The sequence below is a fragment of the Lagopus muta genome, chromosome 8 (assembly GCF_023343835.1).
Source record: "Lagopus muta isolate bLagMut1 chromosome 8, bLagMut1 primary, whole genome shotgun sequence".
Taxonomy (NCBI): Eukaryota; Metazoa; Chordata; class Aves; order Galliformes; family Phasianidae; genus Lagopus; species Lagopus muta.
In genome coordinates, this window is record NC_064440.1 from 9,120,894 (window position 1) to 9,141,719 (window position 20,826).

The window sequence follows — 20,826 nt, forward strand, 5'->3', positions numbered from 1 at the left end:
TTCAAACTGCAGGAGCAATCCGCAAGTTTAGCTGATGCTATGCTAAGCAAGCTGCACAGGCTTTTATTTATATATGACTTATCTGTCAAGTCAATTGGTTCCTCTCAGATATGAGGGCTGAAAGCAGAGTTTTAACGTTCAGTTAAAATAAAGAGACATGAAATTAAATTACACAAGTTGGGTGCAGTTTAGCTGTCTAAACATAAGAATCTAGTGCCATCCAAAAGCCCTGGGGTAGCTGAAATATCCACACGGGAGCAGCAGGGCTGACAGTGCTGACAGACCTGTGGTGCTCCGAGGTGGCAGCTGGGGCCAGGAGAGATTCTTATGATACCTCTGATAGCACAGAATATTTCTGAATCTCAGCCAAAATGTCTGTTTTGATCACTGTGATGTGATTGTGAACTTCCGTAGACATTGGTACCCAGTGAGGTCCAGCAAAAGGCCCAGCTGCCTCCTTCAGCTGGTTCCACTTTGACAATCCCACGAGATGCTATTGCACACATTTGGCCATCTAAAGGATGCTCTTATCCCCCGTGCCCTATAGGGGCAAGCTGTGTGCTGAAGCAGAACAGGCCAGGATTCCCTGCCCTCTGCCAGGCTGCCTCCTGATACTATGGGAAAAGATGAGACTTATCTGCAGCTAGAGGGTAAATTTTAGTTTGGAAAGTTTATAAGCACAGCAAGATCTGTAGGGAGGGAAAATAGCCATCTTTATCTTAGAATAAAGCTATAGAATAAACTAGGCAAGTTCTCAGAACATCCCAGCTCCAAAAGCACTGTTGCTAATTCTCTTCACAGTTTCAAATGAGATACATCAGTTATCTTTGCTCCTTCCCCTAATGAGCTAACCCTTGAAATGAGCCCTGCAGCCAAACCTTTTCCATGGACTTTATGAGTTCAGACTGCTGGGACTGTTTATTTTCATCTCAAACCTGCCTTTATATGACGGTTTAAGCAATCTGGGAAGATTTTCAAGCAGGCTTCATGCTGAGGGGCATTATTCTAGCTAATTCTCTCTTCATCAGGGTGTTTTGGGAAATTCCACGTTTGGGAAAAAAAGAAAGCCATCCTGCCATTTGACTACTGCTACTCTAAGGTGAAAATCAGAAGGATCTGCCATTACTCTGTACTACCTTAGTCACTTGGTCTGAGAGCCTAGAGGAGTTTTTGGCAATAATCTGCATTCCCTTTTTACATAGGCACTACAGAGTAGCCCTCCACAATTCCCACCAGTGAAAGGAAAACATAACCTCCTGCATAACAGCAGATGCTAACCAATGAACACTGTGGTGTCTCCTTTGGCCATTCCAACTGCAGAAGCACTCTGCAAGTGTTGCTCTTAAGCAACATCAGGAAGGTTTCTAGCACATACATAGAACTAGAGTGGAAAATCTTAGCAGAAGAAACACCTTGGTACCCCTAAGGATGCTCACCCCTCCATCACTTCTCCACCACCATTACAAACCATTCAACAGGCTCAAGCGCCACCTCCTGGAAAATCCATTTCGGTTCAATTCTGCTTAAATCAGTAATAAGGAAAAAAAAAGAAAAAATCTCTTCAGACTCACATGAGCTCTCCCTGTGTTTAATTGAAATGCTCTGATCACTAACACAGACTAAACCCAGAGGAGCTGATTCGTGTCAGCTGCCAACCACATTACAGGTTGGATCCTGCTGAGAGGTTACATTTGTAAAAGGATTTTCAGTGCTTTGGAAGAAAGACATGAAGTGTTTCTTTTTTTTCCTTTTTTTCTTCTTTTTTTTTCTTTTTTTTCTTTTTTTTTTTTGTCTTTTTTTTTTCCCCCCCAGGAAAACAATTACCTAAAGCTATAAGCTAACAGATAAGCAAGGCAAAATGAATGAGGCTCTAAAATCAGAGGGAAAGCGGTCTATAAAACCAGGATTAGAGCCTGCAAATGTTTATTACCAGGTGTAGCATTTGTAAAGGAAACTTGTAAAGGAGACTGCTTGCAATTAGCAAGCAGTGGTCTCCTTTACCAGCACAACAAAGCAAAAGTTACTCAAGTGGGTAAGATTTGTAGAACTGGTGGACAGGATCTTGTTTTGGATTTCTGGTCATAAAATATAATAGGATTTGCTTTTCATTTTACCACTATACCTGGAAGCAGAAAGTATATCTAAACCAGATCTTTAGAAGTGATTTGGTCTGAAAAATGCATGAAGGCTCCTATAAGAATGCTGGTCTCTGCTGAAAGTGCATTGCCACATTGATGAAGATCACATATCACACTGCAGCCCATCAGTTTTCACAGCATGTGGTATCTGCAGCAGAATGGAAAACCCAAATGCCAAGGCACCAAAAGGAATCTGTTGCTCAGATGTAAAGATAAGGTGTTTCAGCTGTGGCATGTGTGCAGAAGGAAAATGGCAATAGCTGCTTACATCAAAGAAAGTCCCTGCATGTTCCAGGATGAGCTGGCTGGAGTCAGGCTTGTTTTTGCAGTAGGTGACATACATCTGAAATTTATCTGCCTGCGAAAACAAACATCAAGGGAAAAGCAAGATAAGGTTTTTTTCTGCCCTCACAGTCTCTCATTAAGGCTCTCCAGGACAAACACAAGTGATAAAACCCTAAAGCAACGTGAGAATTATGAATTAATACTTAGCAGCAGTTCATACTTTACCTGAGCAGTTCTGAGGGAATGAGGTGCACCGTATAACAGCTATGTGAAGCTTTTTTTTTAAACACTTGTAACGGAAGGAAACCTAGAACTTTAATCCAGATGAAAAATAATTTCTGAGAGCTCTGATGAGGTTGCACAGATTGTATCTGAATGTCAGAAGGTCTCAAATCCCAGTCATGAAGTGTTGACTCTAACACCTATTTGCAGATAAAGCCAGTGTGGAAACCCTGAGCAAGAGCTCGCCCAGCTCAAGCAAGCTGGAGCCAACACTTCTGATTTCAGGCTCAGATCTGTGATGGCTGGCTCAAACTTGCCACTCCTACCTGGGTTCAGACTTTAACGGCTCAAACTTTATGTTGTGCTAAGAGAGTTTTGCGTTTCATTTCCTAATTTATTTATTTTTAAGAGGAAATTAAAAGCATCTGTGTTGTTCTGCCTTACAGCAGCTTTGTATTTATTCAGTGTGGGTCTCAGGGAGAGGAGAGGAGGATGGACTTCTCTGATTAGTGCAACATTTTCTATAGCAAGTATCTAAATAACAAGACCTTGCAATTAGGCACACAGTATTGTGTGTATGCCTATAAGCACACACAGCGCTGAACATGTACTCTTGCTGAGATGATGTGGTACAATCTTGAAAGTGAAGATTTTGCACAGAATTATATGTAAATGTTTCCATCTTTCATAAATATATAAACTTCTTCATTGTAAATAATATTTCTGAATCAATTTCATCAGTATTTATGCCATCTTTTGAAATCAAAAGCCCATTTGAAACCACTCAAGCATGCTCATTGTTTTGGGAAATGAAAAAGTTCTATAATGACTTCAAAAATTTTAATTCTCAGCTTTATAACACAAATAAAACCAGCAATGAAAACATGAAGATGGCTGACTTGTCTGGCAAACTTCTTGAAAAGAGAATGGTTTTCATACAGATAAACTACTGTAACCTCCTGTGCCCATGAAGACTCTTAGCATCAAGATTTCAAAGCCCCGTTGGAAATTTTCCTGGCAGTGGGTAATGGAATGAGAGAGTACAGTGGCTCAACAGTCTGACACTAATTTCTGAAGGAAAATGATGATAAAAGATGTTCATGCCTCTGTAAAGGTCTCAAGCATGACTAAGGAGAGTAGATGATGATTTCTTCCTCTCAGGGCCCTTTGCAAAGGAACTAATGTTACCCCTAAATAGACATTTGGTTTGACAAAATCCTTTTAAACTGGTTGTTAAATCAGCAGATTTAGGCACTGTGCTGGTCAGTGCAGGATGAAGAACAGGACTCCAGAAAGCCTTCACACTACTGCTCAGGAGAAAAGCTAAGGAAGGGGAGAGCTAAGGAGGAAGCAGTTCTTGTTACAGCCCTTGTCACCAAGGAATAACCTTTGCACCAATTCCCAGTTCATTTCCATCTGTGCCAGAGGAATTAATTTGAGTAAATAAAGAAAAGCAGCTGCTTCATTACCCAGGTGACAAAGCAGTGACCCACATCCTCAGGCAGTTGCTCATATTTCTCGAGTTCTTTCAGGAAAATGCTGAAAAAAGAAGACACCAATGTCATTAGTTACAATCAAATACCCAAGAGAAGCAAAATGACCAATGAGATCAGTGTTAATGATTGGTAGTTGTATCTTGATTACAAGGCTAATCAAGTGTGCTGCCAATGGAGAAACTATGTCCTTGCCAAGGCATGCTTTGCTATTTGAGCACAACTGTGCCCCACTCAACTACAAGGAAAATGTAACAATCCTTAGTAGAAGTCATTGCGTTTAGGAAGACAAACTGATATGCAAGAACCAGGCAGTGAATCTTCAAAAAGATCACTCCTTATGTGCTTCTGCACCAGAAGCAATAAAACTTAGATGCATCCACCAAGATCTCATATCACCAACTGTAAAACTGAAGGCCTGCTGTCTCAGAATCCTATTCTTTTGCAAAACACAAATACTGTGCTGTGAGATGAAAAGCACTTATAGGACTACAAACCATTGGTGTAATACGACTTCAACACTGCTAATCAACTATAGGCAAAGTTTAAACAAAGATGCAATTCATTTTTGTAAAAATAAACAAAACAAGGCATCAAACATTATTTTGCATATTTGGATCAATTACTTTGCATTCTGATGTGTATTGTACTGCAGGCATTCACAGCTGACACCACATAGATGTATAAGTATACACATGCCTTTAGTTTCCTTAGTCAGTAAACATCAACAAAAATGTTAGGAAAACTTACTTGTTATGGAAGTCATATATCTCCTGAATATTGCCAAAGATGATGTGTTCTTTATTAAGGATCCCAGCGGGTATTTCTTCCACTCCACTTGTCATTTCCCAAAGGTAAGTCTGGAAGACATCAGCAAATCTTAGCTTTGAGAACAAATGCAGTGCAAAAGAATAGATATCCTTGTTTTGCTGCCAAAGGTATGGGCTGACAAGGGAACTACGCACTTTGAGATTAAACAAATAAGGTAAAAAAACAGATGTTCCAGTGTCACAAAAAGCTCTCCAGAGAAATTCAAAGTGCTAAAGCTGAGAAGTTGTCTGAGACAAAGCAAAAACATGTCAATAGCACCTGTCTTCGCTGTCTAACTGATGTTGTCCAAGAACTGCAGGCAGAAACAATTGAAAGATAAACTGGATTTGCCACTTCAGTAGCATTAGACACATAAAAATCTATTTGAAACTGCAGGAATATGAAAGCTGACAGATTTCACTAAAAAAGCATGCCTTTTGCCCTGAATATCACTGTCTCCTTCAGAACTACCTCGTTAAAGAGCTAGGTAAGTATTTGACTGTACATATCCAGCTCTTCCTCTAGCTTGAGGCAATCTCTAGTTTGAGATGATCCAAAGTAAGAGATTTAAATTCTTAAGGAAATGCTGCATGACTGAAAAAAAGCCTAGAATCCAACAAATTTCAGGTCAATGCACAAACTGCTCTTTACTGAATTCCAGGACATTGCTCTTACTCTGTGCAGGATGAGCACAGCTTTGCAATTCAAGGCACATCAGGTGTCCCCAGAAGTGCAGACTTTAGAGGTATACATGGGGAGCACAGCGTGTAATTCTGCCATGGGGTGACCAGCTCCCTCCACTCCCACTCAGCTCCCACCGCCAGTAGGACATGGCCCTGTGACCAGGCACTAATGGTGGATACTGTCACACCACCAATGCAAAGGATACCATGCCCTTCCTAAAAGTACTGGGCACTCTCCAGGCTGTAACTTACCTCTAAACATTCATGTAAGTCCCTGACATAAGCTTTTTCTGTCTGAAGAAGTTCAGCCATAATGAATCTGGAAAAAGAAAGTATTTCAGGTGTGCTGAACATTACAGGCAATGTAATGAAGAGAAAACACAGCATCTTCCTGTTGTCTTTAATGAATCAATGGACTTCCACTCTAAACCTTCAGCTGCTTCACTTTGCACCATTCAGTTCAACAAAATAAATATCAGTTAATACTCTAGTTCCTTGTAGGGTTATTTTTTAAACAACTTTTCTGCATAAAATTCTATTCAGTTGTATTTTTGCAAACTGAGGAGTGATTTACTGTCTACTTGCCAAAATTAAATAGCTAGGTGATTTTCAGTAATTTTTTTCCATGAAAAAAAGAGTTGAGATTCCACAACAAGTCCTGTAACTTCACTACTATGCAATTGTAAGCCACCCTGAAACATGAACTTCAGCAGCAACACTGAGGATTGGCAGACACAACTAATTTGAGAAGGCTACAACAATTTGGTATCCAAACCAATGGGAACTCCAGCAACCACATTTGTAGTGTCTCAAGCTGGGTCTCCCAAAGTTCAAATGCTCAATGTTTTGAAAATGTGCTGTTGAAGGACCAAGTGTACCACTGCCTTCTGAAGGAGAAATGGTACTGAATACTTCAGAGAGATGAGAAAGTCACCCTGTTCATTGTAGCTGTCACATACAGCCAGAAAGAAATCATGACAGTGAAGTATCTCAGTGGTACCAAACTCTGATCAAAGTGCTCATCTCATTCCTTTCCCTTTCTAGAAGTAACCTCTGATTAAAACCAAAAGAAAGTCAAACTGTATGTTCTGAGATTCTCTTGCCTACAAGTCACAGCTTTTGCTCAACAACTGTACATATATATCAAGAGCTCCACAGCTGGAAAGAACAGGCTGTCATCCCATTCTAGTCATGCAGATATCACAGAACCACTTTTAGATAATGTGTCATGGCACTCTCAGGGAGTTTTGGGACATACTCTTTCTTTCTGGCTGACTTTCTTTTTTCTTCATTGACTTCATGATTTGCATCTCGCAGCTTTACCTCCCGGTCTGACAGACTTGCTGGAATAATATCTAGTTCGAGGTCCTTGTTATCCTAAAAGCAGTAACAGAGCAGACTTTAAGTCCATTGTAATCTACTGTTGTGTAAAATGCATCATGGTTGTGAGATTAAATGCATAAGAAAGGATAAAAGGAGACGGTCAGTAACTGTTTAAACCAGAAACTCAACAAGGAAGAGCACATTTATCTTAAGGGTGTGAGGGAATTGATTCATCTTTGATACTTTACTTTGAGGGTGACTGATCAGCAGGTTTTTAAGTGTTTTTACAGCCAGGAAATAGCATGAGGTTCTTATTTTTGTTAGTCTTGTATTGCTCTATTTCACCTAGCAGAGGTTAGGAGGTTGGCGACCAATTTTACATTCAGTTAAAGGATGAGAGAATGGAAACTTACAGTCAAAGCCTGGGTCTAATTCAACACAATGGCATGGAAGTAATATCTATGGTTTATGCTAAAATTAATACAGACTTTTATTCAAATAATGTGTTCCCCCTGCCTTCACAGTAGCTGGATAGTCTCCTGGAGAACAGAGCAAGCAGTTGTACAGAAATTCTCTCTGATCTCCATCTGACTCCTCCTCCTACCACCAATAAGTCACAAAAAACCTTTTTCTCATCAGAAAGAGCAGTCCTGAGGCCAACTAGATTTTAAGTGGTTCTAATATACACATGCTAACTTGCAACACTCATTTCACGGCCTTCTCTTCCCTCTGTGACTTTCAGATCTGGTACAAAATCTCAGAAGGACATGGACTTACAGTACCTCTGTATTGATTCCAAGGGCTTTCTCCAGGGAGTAGCGGTATTTCCCCATCCTGAGAGAGAAGTCACGGTAGCGTTTGTCAACGGTGGTGACCCACTTCCTGATTTCAGTGGCGTGTATATGTCCCTTTTCTACAAAGCTGTCAGCCAGCTGGATGAGGAGCTTCACTTTCTCCTTTGTTTGCTGCCCAAAATATGGTCCCGGTTATGTTACACTACCATTATTTCTTTTAATTCACACGGTAATCAGAAAGAACTCACAATTTTATATCTGTTATTAAACAGCATCTGTACTTCAGATCATGCAGAATCAGATGCTTTAAACTTTGCCCAGTAAAACATAAAAGGAATGACATTTTCATAAGGACAGTTACGTAGCTGCAGGAGATACAGAAAGTCAAGTCATTTGAAACCACACGCAAACACAAAACATGCTGGAAGTTAGAGACATCTCCTCATAATCAAAAGCTTTTTAGGCGTTTTGTGAGCCTTGGGGTAGAAGACAGGATGTTAAAATTACACCTCATAAAACACACCACGTTACTTTGAATCTGTACCTAGGTGGTTTTGCAGACATGTGCAGGCAGGTCATTAACACACTGTGCATCAGGCCAGGAAGGGAGTCTGAATCACTACTCTCTGCATCAGAAACGTAGTGCCAGTTGGAGCATTACAAAGTAAAAGATGCCTGAACTCCAAAACATACATTGAGCCCCCATAATCTTCCTGAGGTATTTTCTATTCCATTTGGGTCTGACCACCTCCTAGTCATCATGGCTTTTCATACTGAGGAACTTTGTGCAGATCTGGCACAATGGGTAGTCATAAATTTTAGCATAGATTCCAAATCTACTGAAGGTACCTGAACTCTCTGCTTAAGCCAAATGAAGTACAAAATGCTTATAGAAAGAGTTATCAACTGTACGGATTGAACTCCAGCTGCAGTGCACATGTTAATTCTCAAAAGTGAAAGGAGAATCAGTTGGATCCCTAGAAATAGTGGTGTGATGCTCTTTGCCAGACATGAGACATGCTGTCAAGTGCTTGATGTTACCAGCAATCTGGCCACAAATGGACAAGCACACGTTAGATCCATGTTTTCCTGAGTTTAGTTTCGTGTTTGAAACCTTATAGAAATTTCAATGACAAAATAAATTAACAGGAGAATCAGAGGCCGTCCTAACAAATAAAGTAAGTAGTTAAGCAAAGCTACGTATGGAGGAGTAAAAATCTGACTTCCTGTCATATGAAAGGGTGTCTCATTTCCAAAAGCTATTACTGTATTTGCTATCCAAACATTTGTTTTGGCCACAAAGTACTGGGATCAGAAGGCTTTCAGTTACAGCTTACTTTGAGAATATCATCATCTGGAAGCGACTTGCATTTACCAGGTTGCACGTGGCCTTAGGAAAACTATAGGTCAGCAGTCTAAGAGTGCTTTATCAAAGCCCAAGGGAGCAGGACTAGATGTATCAGTGGAAGGAACAGCCAGTAACAGTCAGTAAGGATCAAGGTATAAAACTTAATTCCAGGTTACATCATGAGTAGAAATAGTTTGGATGCTCCAGGACACAATGGGATTTGTCTGATCCAAACTGAATGATAATTGGAATGACTGTAGATAGCTGATAGGTTCTGTTTAAGAAATGTTGCATGGTGCCTGTCTGATTAAATTAATTTCAGTCCGCCGCTATTTATCTTTTTTTTTCCACAAATGTGCAAACTCAGGAAAAAGGAAAGGGACAAGAAGAACATAAAATCTGTGAATCAAACCCAAGCAAGCATGGACAGCCTAATGAGGAATTTAAGGATTACAGAAGATCAATTTCAGGACACAGCAAAATGAAGCTACACGATAGTGAAGCTGTGGTCCTGCTGCCTGATTTGGCAGTTTAGATTCTTATCAGTGACTGTTAATACCCCTGTGAGTTCATTGTCTGTGAATTACCTATGGTTTGAATTAATTTGTCTGAAGCAGGACCAATCACTACTCCTCTGTAAACCCCATCAGATTTCTCAGAATTGTTCCATATATTCCATCTATAATTAATAGATTCTTGGTAATGCAGCTTTGTTTTATGCTCACCCTAGAGTTTACAAACCCATTTATTTGAAGTACTTCACTGGGATGAGTGGAATAAGATAAATGATCGTCTATGATCAGTCCAGCTGGAATTAATGAAACAAATGGTGGTTGTGATGACAGAATCACAAAGCAGTTGAGATTGGAAGGGACCTCTAGGTACACCTGGTCCAATCCCTGCTCAGGCAGGCTCACTTGGGGCAGGCTGCCCAGGACCATGTCCTGGTGACTTCTGCAGACTTTCAAGTAGAAACCTATCTGGGCAAGCTGTGCCAGTGCTCAGCCATTCTCACAACACAGAAGTGCTTCCTGATGGTTGGAAGAAACCCCCCATGTTTCAGAGGCCCACTGCCTCTTGTTCTGCTTTTGGGCACCTCTGAAAAGAGCCTGGCTCTGTCACCTTTACATCCTCCCTTCAGGCATTTATATGATATGACAAGAACCCCCTGGGCCTCTCCAGGTTAAAAGGAAGAAAGAGAGAATTCAAGATGACCGTGGATATAACATATCAATTAGGAACTCTACATCATTCTTGTAAGATTGTCTGAGGACAAAATTTGGCTATGTTCCATTAGGATGCTGTGCCATGTATGCAAGTGGAGTTTCTCTTCATTCTAATCAGAGCAAAATGCTCCATAACCAGCACACACCAAGGGAATGGACAACCTCAATTTTGTACTTGTGCCTTGCTAAAAATGAAAAGTCACAGTTGATAAAAGACATTCGTCTTTGGGCTAGGAGTTTCAGGATGAAAATACAAAATCAAGAGAATATTATCACAAAGATTTAAGGTATTGAGAGGGCCATAAACATAGACCAAAGCATAGGTCACAATTAGATTAATGTCATTCCTTACCTTCGCAGGTACTCTGAATTCCCCATATTCCTTCAGGAGTTCCTGAGTTTCTTCTGCTGATTCCCCTGTGGAGTTGTGAGTAGAGAGGTAATATTCGCCTGTCTCTTGGATCCAGTCCAGGGCCTACAAATATCAAAAGGAAAGAGAAAAAAAGAAACAACAAAATAAATAGTATTTATGTTTCAAGAACTAATCCTCCAACAAAATAACCTGCCAGATAATTGATATCAGAACAATGAGCCATAATTTTGTGTGTATCAAAATGCTTTCTAGGAAGATATAAAAAGAACACAATAATTAAAGCAGATGGGAAAGGACGCAAAAGGTGATGTTTCCTAGGAGAAAAAGGAGTGTAGGGAATTCTATCTTTGGAAAGAAAAATCTGAAGAGAGAGAAGGCAGTGTTCCCATTCAATTAGAGCTCTACAAAATATATTTGTTCTCTTATTTATTTTCAAACAGATGAATACATCCTGAAATGAATATGGCCTGGCAAAAATACAGGGTTTTGTTGCTGAACTTTGGAGTTTTCTTCAGTTGTTTTAAGAATGTATATTTTCCACCCATTAAAAAGGAATAGCTTTTAAATACAACTGAGACTGCAACAGGAACCCCACAGAGGCATGACATGGACACAAGGCATATTTACACACTGCCAGCAAAGAAAGGCAGCAGGGTTTTTACCTGCTTGGCACTGCGCTCAAAGACAACATACTGCTGGCACTGATCTAACCTCCGCTTCTTCAGGGTCCAGAAGTGAAGGACCCGGTTCTCCCTCTGCAGCAACTCACTCAGGATGGCTGTAAGGTAGAGGAACTGCATGGTTAGTGATTCTGTGAATGCATACAGAAATAAGCCATAAAAAACATGAATTTACTCACTCTGCCTGGACCACACTCTCAAGCACACAGCCCCAGAGATTGCATGTATTAAAACAAGCATTGATTCAAAGAAATTGCTTTAAAAAGCAATAATAAAAAGGTGGTGTTGCAGGGTTATCTGATATAGGAGGAGATGCTAGTGTGGCATCCACTAGAGGGGGCATAGGCTCATGCAGTCTGTGCAGCAGGCGCACTATTTTGTATTAAAACAATGAGTTCGGCTCATCGATCCCTTAGAGTTACTACGAGCACCTTGTAAATAATCTCTCTTCCCCGAAGCCCTTTTTGAGTATACTGATCAGTTCTCTGCATAAATAGTTCAGGCTAAATAAAGCTATTTTTGTTCTATATTGATGACTTAGCTCTAGACGCATCGTGTTCTATTAAACAGTGCTTTTATTCTGAACTAAAGTGTCTACTTCAAAGATTTTCCATGGATAGGCTCACTAAGCAAGAGAGTTACACATCTGGCTTACAACAAGACTAACATACACACTGATTTCTAAATATGCAAATACTTCCAAACAAGCCCAGTGAGGAATACTGAAGCTTATATCAAGCACGTATATAGGGGGAACTCTGAAAAAGCATTCAAATAATTTTCCCACTATTTTCAGCTGCAGGGAATAGAAGTTCAGAGCAACTGCAAAAAATATTTGCACAGTAGTAGGGGAAAAATGGACAAAAGTCAGAATAATACTGCAATGTTGATATTAATACAAAGGAAGAAAAATAATTTTTTCAGTAGCACTATTTTCATCTTCTACATGTAACTGCAGTTCTCATCCCTCCCACCTATTATAATGGCTGCACTGCTATTAACCTGTCTCTTCCTGCAGCTTGTAAGCCAGCCAATAATAATAATAAAATGCTTTAGTTCTGTGGATTTGCTTTGCTCACTCTTATCAGTACCTTACAGCATTGCTAGGCACAGATTAACAAATGTTTAATTTAGCAGAGAAGTGGAAACACTTCAAACATGTCAGATGTATAGTTTGATTGTAAACAACGCTCTTTTGACCAAAGGAAACTACCCACAGGTAGGTGGGTATTTCCTTTATTCTGGACCACCTTGGAACTTAGCAGAGGGAGAACCAAAGAAGACTTCTAACGTTGTCATGCATCAGTGCACCAACCTTTCACTTGCTGCTCAGGCCCCCGTGTATGGCTTGCAACTCCAGGCATGCTGACGTTGTTCCTGTGGATATACTTGAGGAATACCTCAGCGTTCCTTCGAGCCAGTGTGCAGGCCTAAGGAAAATGGCCCCCACCGAGAAGGGTTAGTAAAGACAAGCAAAGAAAGCAAAAGAGACTCAAGCTCTCTACCTATTTTGCAGGGAGATGTATCTCTCTTTCATATGAGGGAGCTTCAGCTAAGAGTCAACAGACTCAGCTAAGAAACTTACAGTCTCATGAATATATTAAAATACACGAGTCATTTTGGATTCAGCAGTTGATTTTATATCTTAAGGCAAATTAATGACAATAATCAAGCACCTGGTTTAAAAGGGCAAGTACCTCCCATACATTTTCAGTCTAACCAGAGCTAACCCCTCTCTCAAAAAGATCATTCAGTGCTACCAAAAGTGCAGTCTAGAGGAACTGTTTCTTAAGTCAGACTAGCTTCATGTTGTGTATCAGTTTTAGTGGAAGGTGTGAGGCTGCCTGTCAGATGACTTACGAGTGTTGGCTCTGCTGTTCTTACAAAGCAGCACCTGGAAGGCAGAAGGAAAGCTCAGTCTCCAGCCCAGTGCTGCCCTACACAGCCACAACGGCTTCAGGTGTTAGCAGTTCTGCACTTATTGGCTTGGAGGACAGAATTTGAAATTCTGGATGATTTATATAAGCCAGCACCAAAATCCTGTCATTTATAATGCAATGTTGAGAACAAATGCTTTGAATCAACATAATAAATAGCATCCTCCAAGTGCAATGCAAATATCACTAATTTGCCCTGATGACATCTCTCAGAGATAAACATTGATGATAATGCTTATCACCACTATTATAACAGTGTGGAATTAGCTTAGGGCTCAGACAGACAGCCAGTAAATGAACTGGAATTATGCCTCAGAGCTTCCTCTCAAACTCACCAACAGTGCTCTAAATTGACTACCTAATGGAGAGATTTTGTGATTTATTGTTGAACTAAGCTGAGACCTTGAGAAAAGCCTCCTTCTGCTCCAGATGCTTGCTGATCAGAGGGATGACGTGGTCTATCTCAGCTGCTGGTCCAAGTTTATCTCGACCTCCACACCAGTCTTCATCACGTCTGTATTCTTGCTCCAGGCTCTCTAATACACTGCACACCTGAAACATACCCAGAGCACAGCAGTTATCCACAGTTGTAACAAGAAGAAACACAGTCAGTAAAAGTCTATGAGCCAAAAAAATTTCAGACCTAAATGTTTCAGACTATTGGCCATAGGATGGAGGGTAACAGGCAATGAAGCAGGCCCTGGACAGAATGATCTATTAGTTATTCTTGCCCACAGTGATCTCTACTGTTTGGGATGTAATTCATCTGGCTTAGGGGTGATAAATCCTTCTTTTCTAAGGGAGAAAGGAGGGAAGCTCAAAAGGTTGAACCAAAGCAGGGGTCAGTCTGGCCCCAGTGGATCATTCAGAACACTATCCCTATTCCTGAAGGGTGCTTTAGGTTTGTTTAAATCCCACCAAGTCATGGAACTTAGCACCCACTTAAAGAAAAACATATGCTTGAATGCTTTCCTGAAACAATTCTGAAGCTGGAACTAATTCTGTTCAGGTGCATGTTAGCTGCTCCCTATGCAGCTTTTGTAGAGACTTATGGATAACAATAGACATTAAACCAGTGTTGTAACCCAGGTGGATGCAGGTGTTCTGCCGTACAGGGCTTACAAGAGGATCCTCTATCTTGGTGCAATAATGGGAACAAGGCAAATAAACAAGTGCAGTCTGAAAGCCTGCAGTGTGCAGCAGGCTTAGACAAGGCAATGCAGATCCTGAGGGTAACTCTCTGTATCCTGTGCAGACACAGGAAAAACAGCAAAAGTCCAGTTAACCATGTTCACCCTTTTCTTGCTTTTTACTCCTGCAACCTTTATATGAACATAAGTTATAATTCAGAGGATCCCACATGCTTAAGAGCATAATTTGGAAGAGACTCCAGGATCACCCAATGCTCTCCATTATCACAGATCATTTTCACATAACTCCACTTATGAACACATCAAAATCCATCTCAAGACTGGGGAGCTGTGGTGAACTGATGCCTGCTGGCATGTGACAATCTGAAATCAAGTTATTGCTTGGACGCAAACCAGCCCTCACCCCCAAACCCGTACTGGAGAGCAAATGCCCCACGTTATTTTGGCATAGAAAAGCATTTCCATTTAATTTCTTGGCTCCTGAGAACTTTGGTACTCCGTGATCACTTTGGTTAATGAAGTTAGAGAGAAACTATCTAATAGAGAGGGCTGCACCAGTTATAACAAGAGCATAGGGCTCTTGGGAAGGACAGACATGAAGAAGTTGGCTGGTTGGGACAGACTCTCTGGCCACTCTTCTAGCTGCATTTCTAGGTACTCAGAGAACTCAGGATCCAATGAATTACTGCCATCCTGTTAGGGATCAGACTGCTAAGGGTCAAAGATCATGGAGCCCCAGAGAAAGTAGCAAGTTTATGAGCATTCAAGACTGAATGATCTTTGCCCCAATCATTTGCTGAACAGACACAACTCATCAATGAACTGGTGGGCACTGCAGTATGCTTGTCTATGACTTGGAAATAGGAAGAGAGACCAAACTGATAAATCACTGGCTCTGCATATTTTGGCCAGCACATTTGACTGTCTAAAGAACTAATGAATCCCTTAATGGTTTTCATTTCTCACAATCTTCCAACAGCTGTAATTCTTTTCAATCCTGAGTGCATTAGGGACTGTAAATCTATTTGAAACCCTTCACAGGGAAAGACATTCATTATAAGGAATGAATTAATTTTAAGCACTCTTAAAAATGCATTAAACAAATGACACCAAAAAGTGGCCCAAGGATTTTTTCCTGCATCAATGTTAAGGAAAAATTATCTCAGTCCTCAATGACATCTTTAGCTGTGTTAAAAAAACTTTCCAAATCTGCTTGTCTAATTGAGGAATTAACTGTGTGCTGATAACAACAGAAACTTTAATGAAAGTCACTGCTTCTTTTCATAAAAGCACAGGTTCCTGCAGTGTCCACACTAACACAGACTGCCTGGCTGCAGTAAATTACAATCAGCAAGACTAGCTGAGTATCCATGCTATGACACTAATTCTCACTGCTGACTACAGTAAAGTTGCATCAGTTTATGCAATGCATAAATAATCCAATGTACCAGCAGCCAATTGGAATGTGTTTTACAGTTCATGGATGCCTGGAATGAAGTAACGTTACGTCTGCATACAGTGGCTACTGCTGTAATTAACTGTGCTGCAAGTGGATTTAAGAGAAATCACTTCATATCTTGGCATCTTTTTTGGCATGGTGGTGAAAATATTGGCTACTGCTGCTCACAGAATAAATGATTGATGGCAAACAGTTCTCAAGGAAATGAAGATTTACATTCCTTAAAATGAACTCTGATGCCATGAGGACTTGAAACTGAAGTGGTAGGATTTCCGAAATCCTTCACTTTGGAAAGTGGGCAATTTAGAAAACAAAAGTAAAAAAAAGTCAAAAAATATATGGCTTCCATATTGCTTCAATGAAAACTTCAAGATGAAAATTATTGTATACTTCTATTTGTCTTTTTGAAACTCAGTTTTGATCAGTTCAACCTTCAGTTTCCTTGTGTGGATGAGCCCTGCTATGCCCCTGAAGTAAATGTCATTTCAATTCATTTTGCTAATGCTGTGAGATCCACAGTCAGCAAAAGACCCTCTGCACTTGGGGTCAGAGTAGAAAACCCACATCCACCACCACTACCATGTGGGAGTGCACTCACATTGGTGTTTGTTGGCTGGGGGTACCTGAGGACCACACTTGCCCTAATCAGTTGACAGAAAGGTCCTAGACTGTAAGCAATTGCACTGCTCACCTGCTCAGAGGTTTTGTAGAAGGCCACTGAGGCATTGACCAGCTTGAGCCTGTCCTCCATCTTCAGCATCAGCTGCTGCCAGTGCAGGGCCACCTTTTCAGCACATTCTCTGATGGCATCAGCATCATAATGCCCAGCCTGCAGCAGTACTTCGGCTTTCTGCTGGACCTGCAGGGCACTCTGATGTGTCTTCTGTAAGGAAGTGGCATGAAAGAGGGACTGTGCACGATGAGAGGAGAGGTTGTACAGATGTGCCAGATTTATGGTAGAAAGGTGAAGTGAGGTGTGAGCATGGAGATGTGAGAGAGTGAAACATTTCTGGTTATCTCCAGTTAACAGTTCATTTCTGCAAAGCATTTTAGCTTCAGTTATTCATGTACATTTGCAACATTATTAAAGCTTGGCACAAGCAAGCACTGGCTCAGATAGGCTAGCTGCACTGGCCAGCCACTGCCCCTAGGACAACAGCCTGGGTGAGGATGGGAATCCTGGAGGACCCCTTTGGACAGCCCCAGTGCAGGCAGTAACTGTGCTGAACTCCCACCCCAACTGTGCTCAGTGCTGACTGCCTCACACACAGGCTGCAGGCACAAAAGCAAATCCCAGTCAGTTGGGCTTTTTTTCCAGGCAGTCTGCTGGCATGAGCAGCAGGGCTTACAGGCAGGACTGAGTGATCTGTCCCATTCCCCAGCCTGCACTAGCATCTCTGTTAACCAAATGATTACAGCTTCCTTCATAGGTTGCTGAGGGGAAAATAGCCTCCAGCCTTTCCCAGCCCCCAAGTAAATGTGCTCAGGGTTAGTCCAGTATTTGATTTTAATCTTCTGAACAGAAGCACTAAAATCTCCCAAAGTCTCCTCTGTTCTGCATCTCAGTGGTAACTGCTGCTGACAAATTCTCATATGATACATTTATGATCTAATTCTTGAACCTTGAAAGACGCTTGAAATAATCTGGTGATACACTGGTGAATTATGCAATGTAAGGAAAGCTATTAGCAAAAAAAAGGATTAATACTTGGCAGAAATATTTAGGAAGATGTTCAAGAACAACTGGTTAAATTTAATATCCAGCTGCTGTACTGATGCTAGAGTCGTAATACTTGTTTTAAATAGACTTTAAAGGATTTTAACTGAAAATCAATTCCACATCTAGCATGCCTTCAGAGGACTATCTGCCCCATGTGCTTTGCTGATCACTTCCCCATATTGAGCTTTGAACAGTTTAAGTGTTTAATCTAGTGTTTTCTCCCTCTGAAAACTTATTTTCCCCTTACAGTGCTGTAGGCTACCTCTCCCTCTGTGATCTGCATTTCCTAGCAGACCCAAGCCCTTCCCCAACAGCAGCAAGCTGTGACAACACAGCTGGAGGGTGTCTTGTCCCCCACTGCTGCCTAGCAGTGGCTGCTGGGCCGCAGCCAGCATGGCGTGGTACCCACCAGCTCACACAGCATTGATAGAAAACCCCTTCCTTTACCACAGCTGCTCCTTCCTGACTGTGAGTGAAGATGGATCAAAGTGGGTCATTTGGTAATATCTAAACTCTCTATTTACCAGCTACATTATAACGTATATTTACTGCTCCGAAGTTTACCAGTAGGCATAAGGAGTCTTTATTTTTTGGTCGTCTCTTAAAATCTCCACTATGGGAATATTGTTTTTATAGCTTAAAGTTTGGTTTAGTTTTGATTTAGCTTTTCAAACCACAGAAAGGGATTTGCCAACCAATTCTTTACTTTGTAGCAATTAACAGATAGATGGGGAAGCATATACACTGTGCTAAGCAGGAACAGGAGGAAGCAATGTGTTCTCTCACACATAACTAGAGTGAGCACACCTCGCAAATGTAACGTGTGTTCATAATGGCAAAGATATATAAGTGCTGACCCAAAGTGTGAGCACTGTGGGCATGGTGATGGTGGGTGAACAGTTGGACTAGATGAACTTACAGGTCTTCTCCAACCTTAATGATTCTATGATTCTGCGATTCACTGCAGTCCTTTGCTGAGAGGGGGTAATAATTTTCCACTACATTCTCATCCGAAGTAAAGGTGCTCAGAGATAGCGCTGTTCCCCCTGCCATGTCCCTACACCATGAGTGAGATAAGTGGTTTTTGAGAGACAGCTTGAACTGAAGATGTGCTACTCCAGGGCAAGCAGGGCCATGAGTTCAGTTCAGCTCAGTTCAGCTCTTCCTACCTCATGCTTAAACTGAAAATTTGAGTATGGGGGAGTTTGAATGAACATCAAAAACATAACAGTTGAATCAAACATTTACCAAGGAGAGCATTACCCAGTATCAAAGATACTCATAAATGAAAGCTCTGAAATGATCAGCAAATCTTGGACATGGAAAGAGAATGACTCCATGAACTTCTGCCTTCAGATCGCTTTGTGAATTTTAATGTTATTACTTTTAACCAAAGAAATTATCAGAAGATGTGTGAGCATCATTTCCAGGAATGGAGAGGCTGATATCTGACAGCAGAAAAAAATAGCTCCAGATGATAAATAAACTCTCTTGTTGCATTATGATTTTAATGCAAAGTCAATTTTCCAAAGTTTTTATCTCTTCCCTCCCTCAAACAAGCCATGAGTGATGCCCAAGAGATAACCCTTTGCTATTCACCTGGGAAGAAGAAACCAAATTAATTTGCTCATGTTACCTCTATGGCCAGCTGAAATTGCTCATGCTCTCTCTGGAGCTGCTCAGCCTCAGAGAGGGAGCTTGCATTGACGAGGCTTGCATTCAGCATTGATTCACCATTCCGGATCCAGCCAAGCACCTGCAAAGAAAGGATGTGTTTATGCAAGAGGTGCTTCAGTGCAAAGATTTTTGTTGTCACTCATTCAACATGTCTCAGACCAGCTAGTAAAAACCTATTTTGCCCAACATTGTCTTAGTCTGAATCAGTGAGCAGAAATAAATCCCAAAATAAGGACTTAGAGGCAGAAATTGTTGGAGGGAAAGCTCTTACTGCAGAAGCTATTAATAAGGAACGAAAACTCTGAAAGTATTTACATGTGGATAGTCAGATGGCAAAGAACTCTCATTTCCAATATGTGATCATAAAAAATGACTACTCCTCTATGCAAACACTTCATAGCAAAACCAAAAAACATAATCAAGGAGATTTGAAATGAAACACAAAGATCTTTAAGGTCCCTTCCAGCCCTAGAATATGATTCCACGGTATGATCCTATGATATTTTCTAGTTTCTACTCAGAGTTACAGACTTTGCTGGGTCATGCTGCAGCTCTCTTCTGCTCTACTTCTTTGTATTTCTTTCATGCAAAAGTCAGAGCTCAGGGAATAAGGTAAAGTCGCAGTTGGTTTCATCTAACACACACTTAAGATGCAGTGGGAGTTTCCACCTGCATTCACAGCTAGGAAGAAACTCCATGTCTTGCATTTTATATTTAGTCAAAGGGCTTTACTTCAGAGACATTCAGATTACTTGTAGACATGAAATGCCTGCTGTTTTGACTAAAGAATCAAATTCCGAATGTGTGTAATTAATCTATCAAGCTTGTATTTATTCATTTATTTAAGCAGTAATATTTTCTGCTATTTTAAGGCATGCTTATGAAAAATTAGTACCCAGAGTGCACATGCAAGTTCTTTGCTGTGTTGGCTCAAAGCCTATTTTTTACCAGTGTGGGAGTAAAGTTATTCCAATGAACCAGCAAGTTGTTGGATTCAATTCACAGATGCACAAGAAATCCTGACTGCCCATACACTGCCCTAACTTTAGCTTGTGATTTACAAAGCTCCAAAATTGACTTTGTCACAATATTCTACATAGTAATTTCCCTTTTGTGCCATCATTTACACCGACTGATCCATTAAATTGTCTGTAAGAAATAGGGATTTTCAGTTGTTTTGCTTTTTATCTGTACATCATGCATCACCCTACTTATAGCCATTCAGTTCCCTGTGGGGCAGGAAAATGAGTTTTCCCTAGGAGAAATAAAGAGGAATCATCAACACGTGTAGCTGACCCTGATTTGCAGGAAATTACATCTGCTCACTACAACAGTGTGGAAGATTTCATTTGTCAGCTTTCTCTCTTTCATCAGTAGGTATTATTGTTCCTATGGGAAATGCAACAAAGATTTAGAGGAAAAGAACACAGCTTATCATATGGCAGTCTTTCTTGGCTGGCAGTTTGTATAATCTATCTGACAAGAAGGCTAGATTATTGCCTACTTC

General features: G+C 40.8%; 1 protein-coding gene across 4 annotated transcripts in view; it reads right to left on the reverse strand.

Moving 5' to 3' along the window:
* The window catches only part of KALRN (kalirin RhoGEF kinase), a 449,507-nt gene that overhangs the window by 118,419 nt on the left and 310,262 nt on the right, over positions 1-20,826 (reverse strand). For 3 of the 4 annotated variants that reach the window (XM_048953835.1, XM_048953838.1, XM_048953836.1), the window contains exons 16-27: positions 19,279-19,398; positions 16,614-16,832; positions 13,715-13,864; positions 12,691-12,805; positions 11,358-11,473; positions 10,675-10,797; positions 7,737-7,919; positions 6,890-7,008; positions 5,884-5,950; positions 4,889-4,998; positions 4,115-4,184; positions 2,407-2,496 (exon numbers count right to left, since the gene is read on the reverse strand). In XM_048953835.1, coding sequence (XP_048809792.1) covers positions 2,407-2,496; positions 4,115-4,184; positions 4,889-4,998; positions 5,884-5,950; positions 6,890-7,008; positions 7,737-7,919; positions 10,675-10,797; positions 11,358-11,473; positions 12,691-12,805; positions 13,715-13,864; positions 16,614-16,832; positions 19,279-19,398 — 1,482 coding nt within the window. The remainder of the gene's footprint in view (positions 1-2,406; positions 2,497-4,114; positions 4,185-4,888; positions 4,999-5,883; positions 5,951-6,889; positions 7,009-7,736; positions 7,920-10,674; positions 10,798-11,357; positions 11,474-12,690; positions 12,806-13,714; positions 13,865-16,613; positions 16,833-19,278; positions 19,399-20,826) is intronic. The other variant, XM_048953841.1, reaches the window with a different exon arrangement.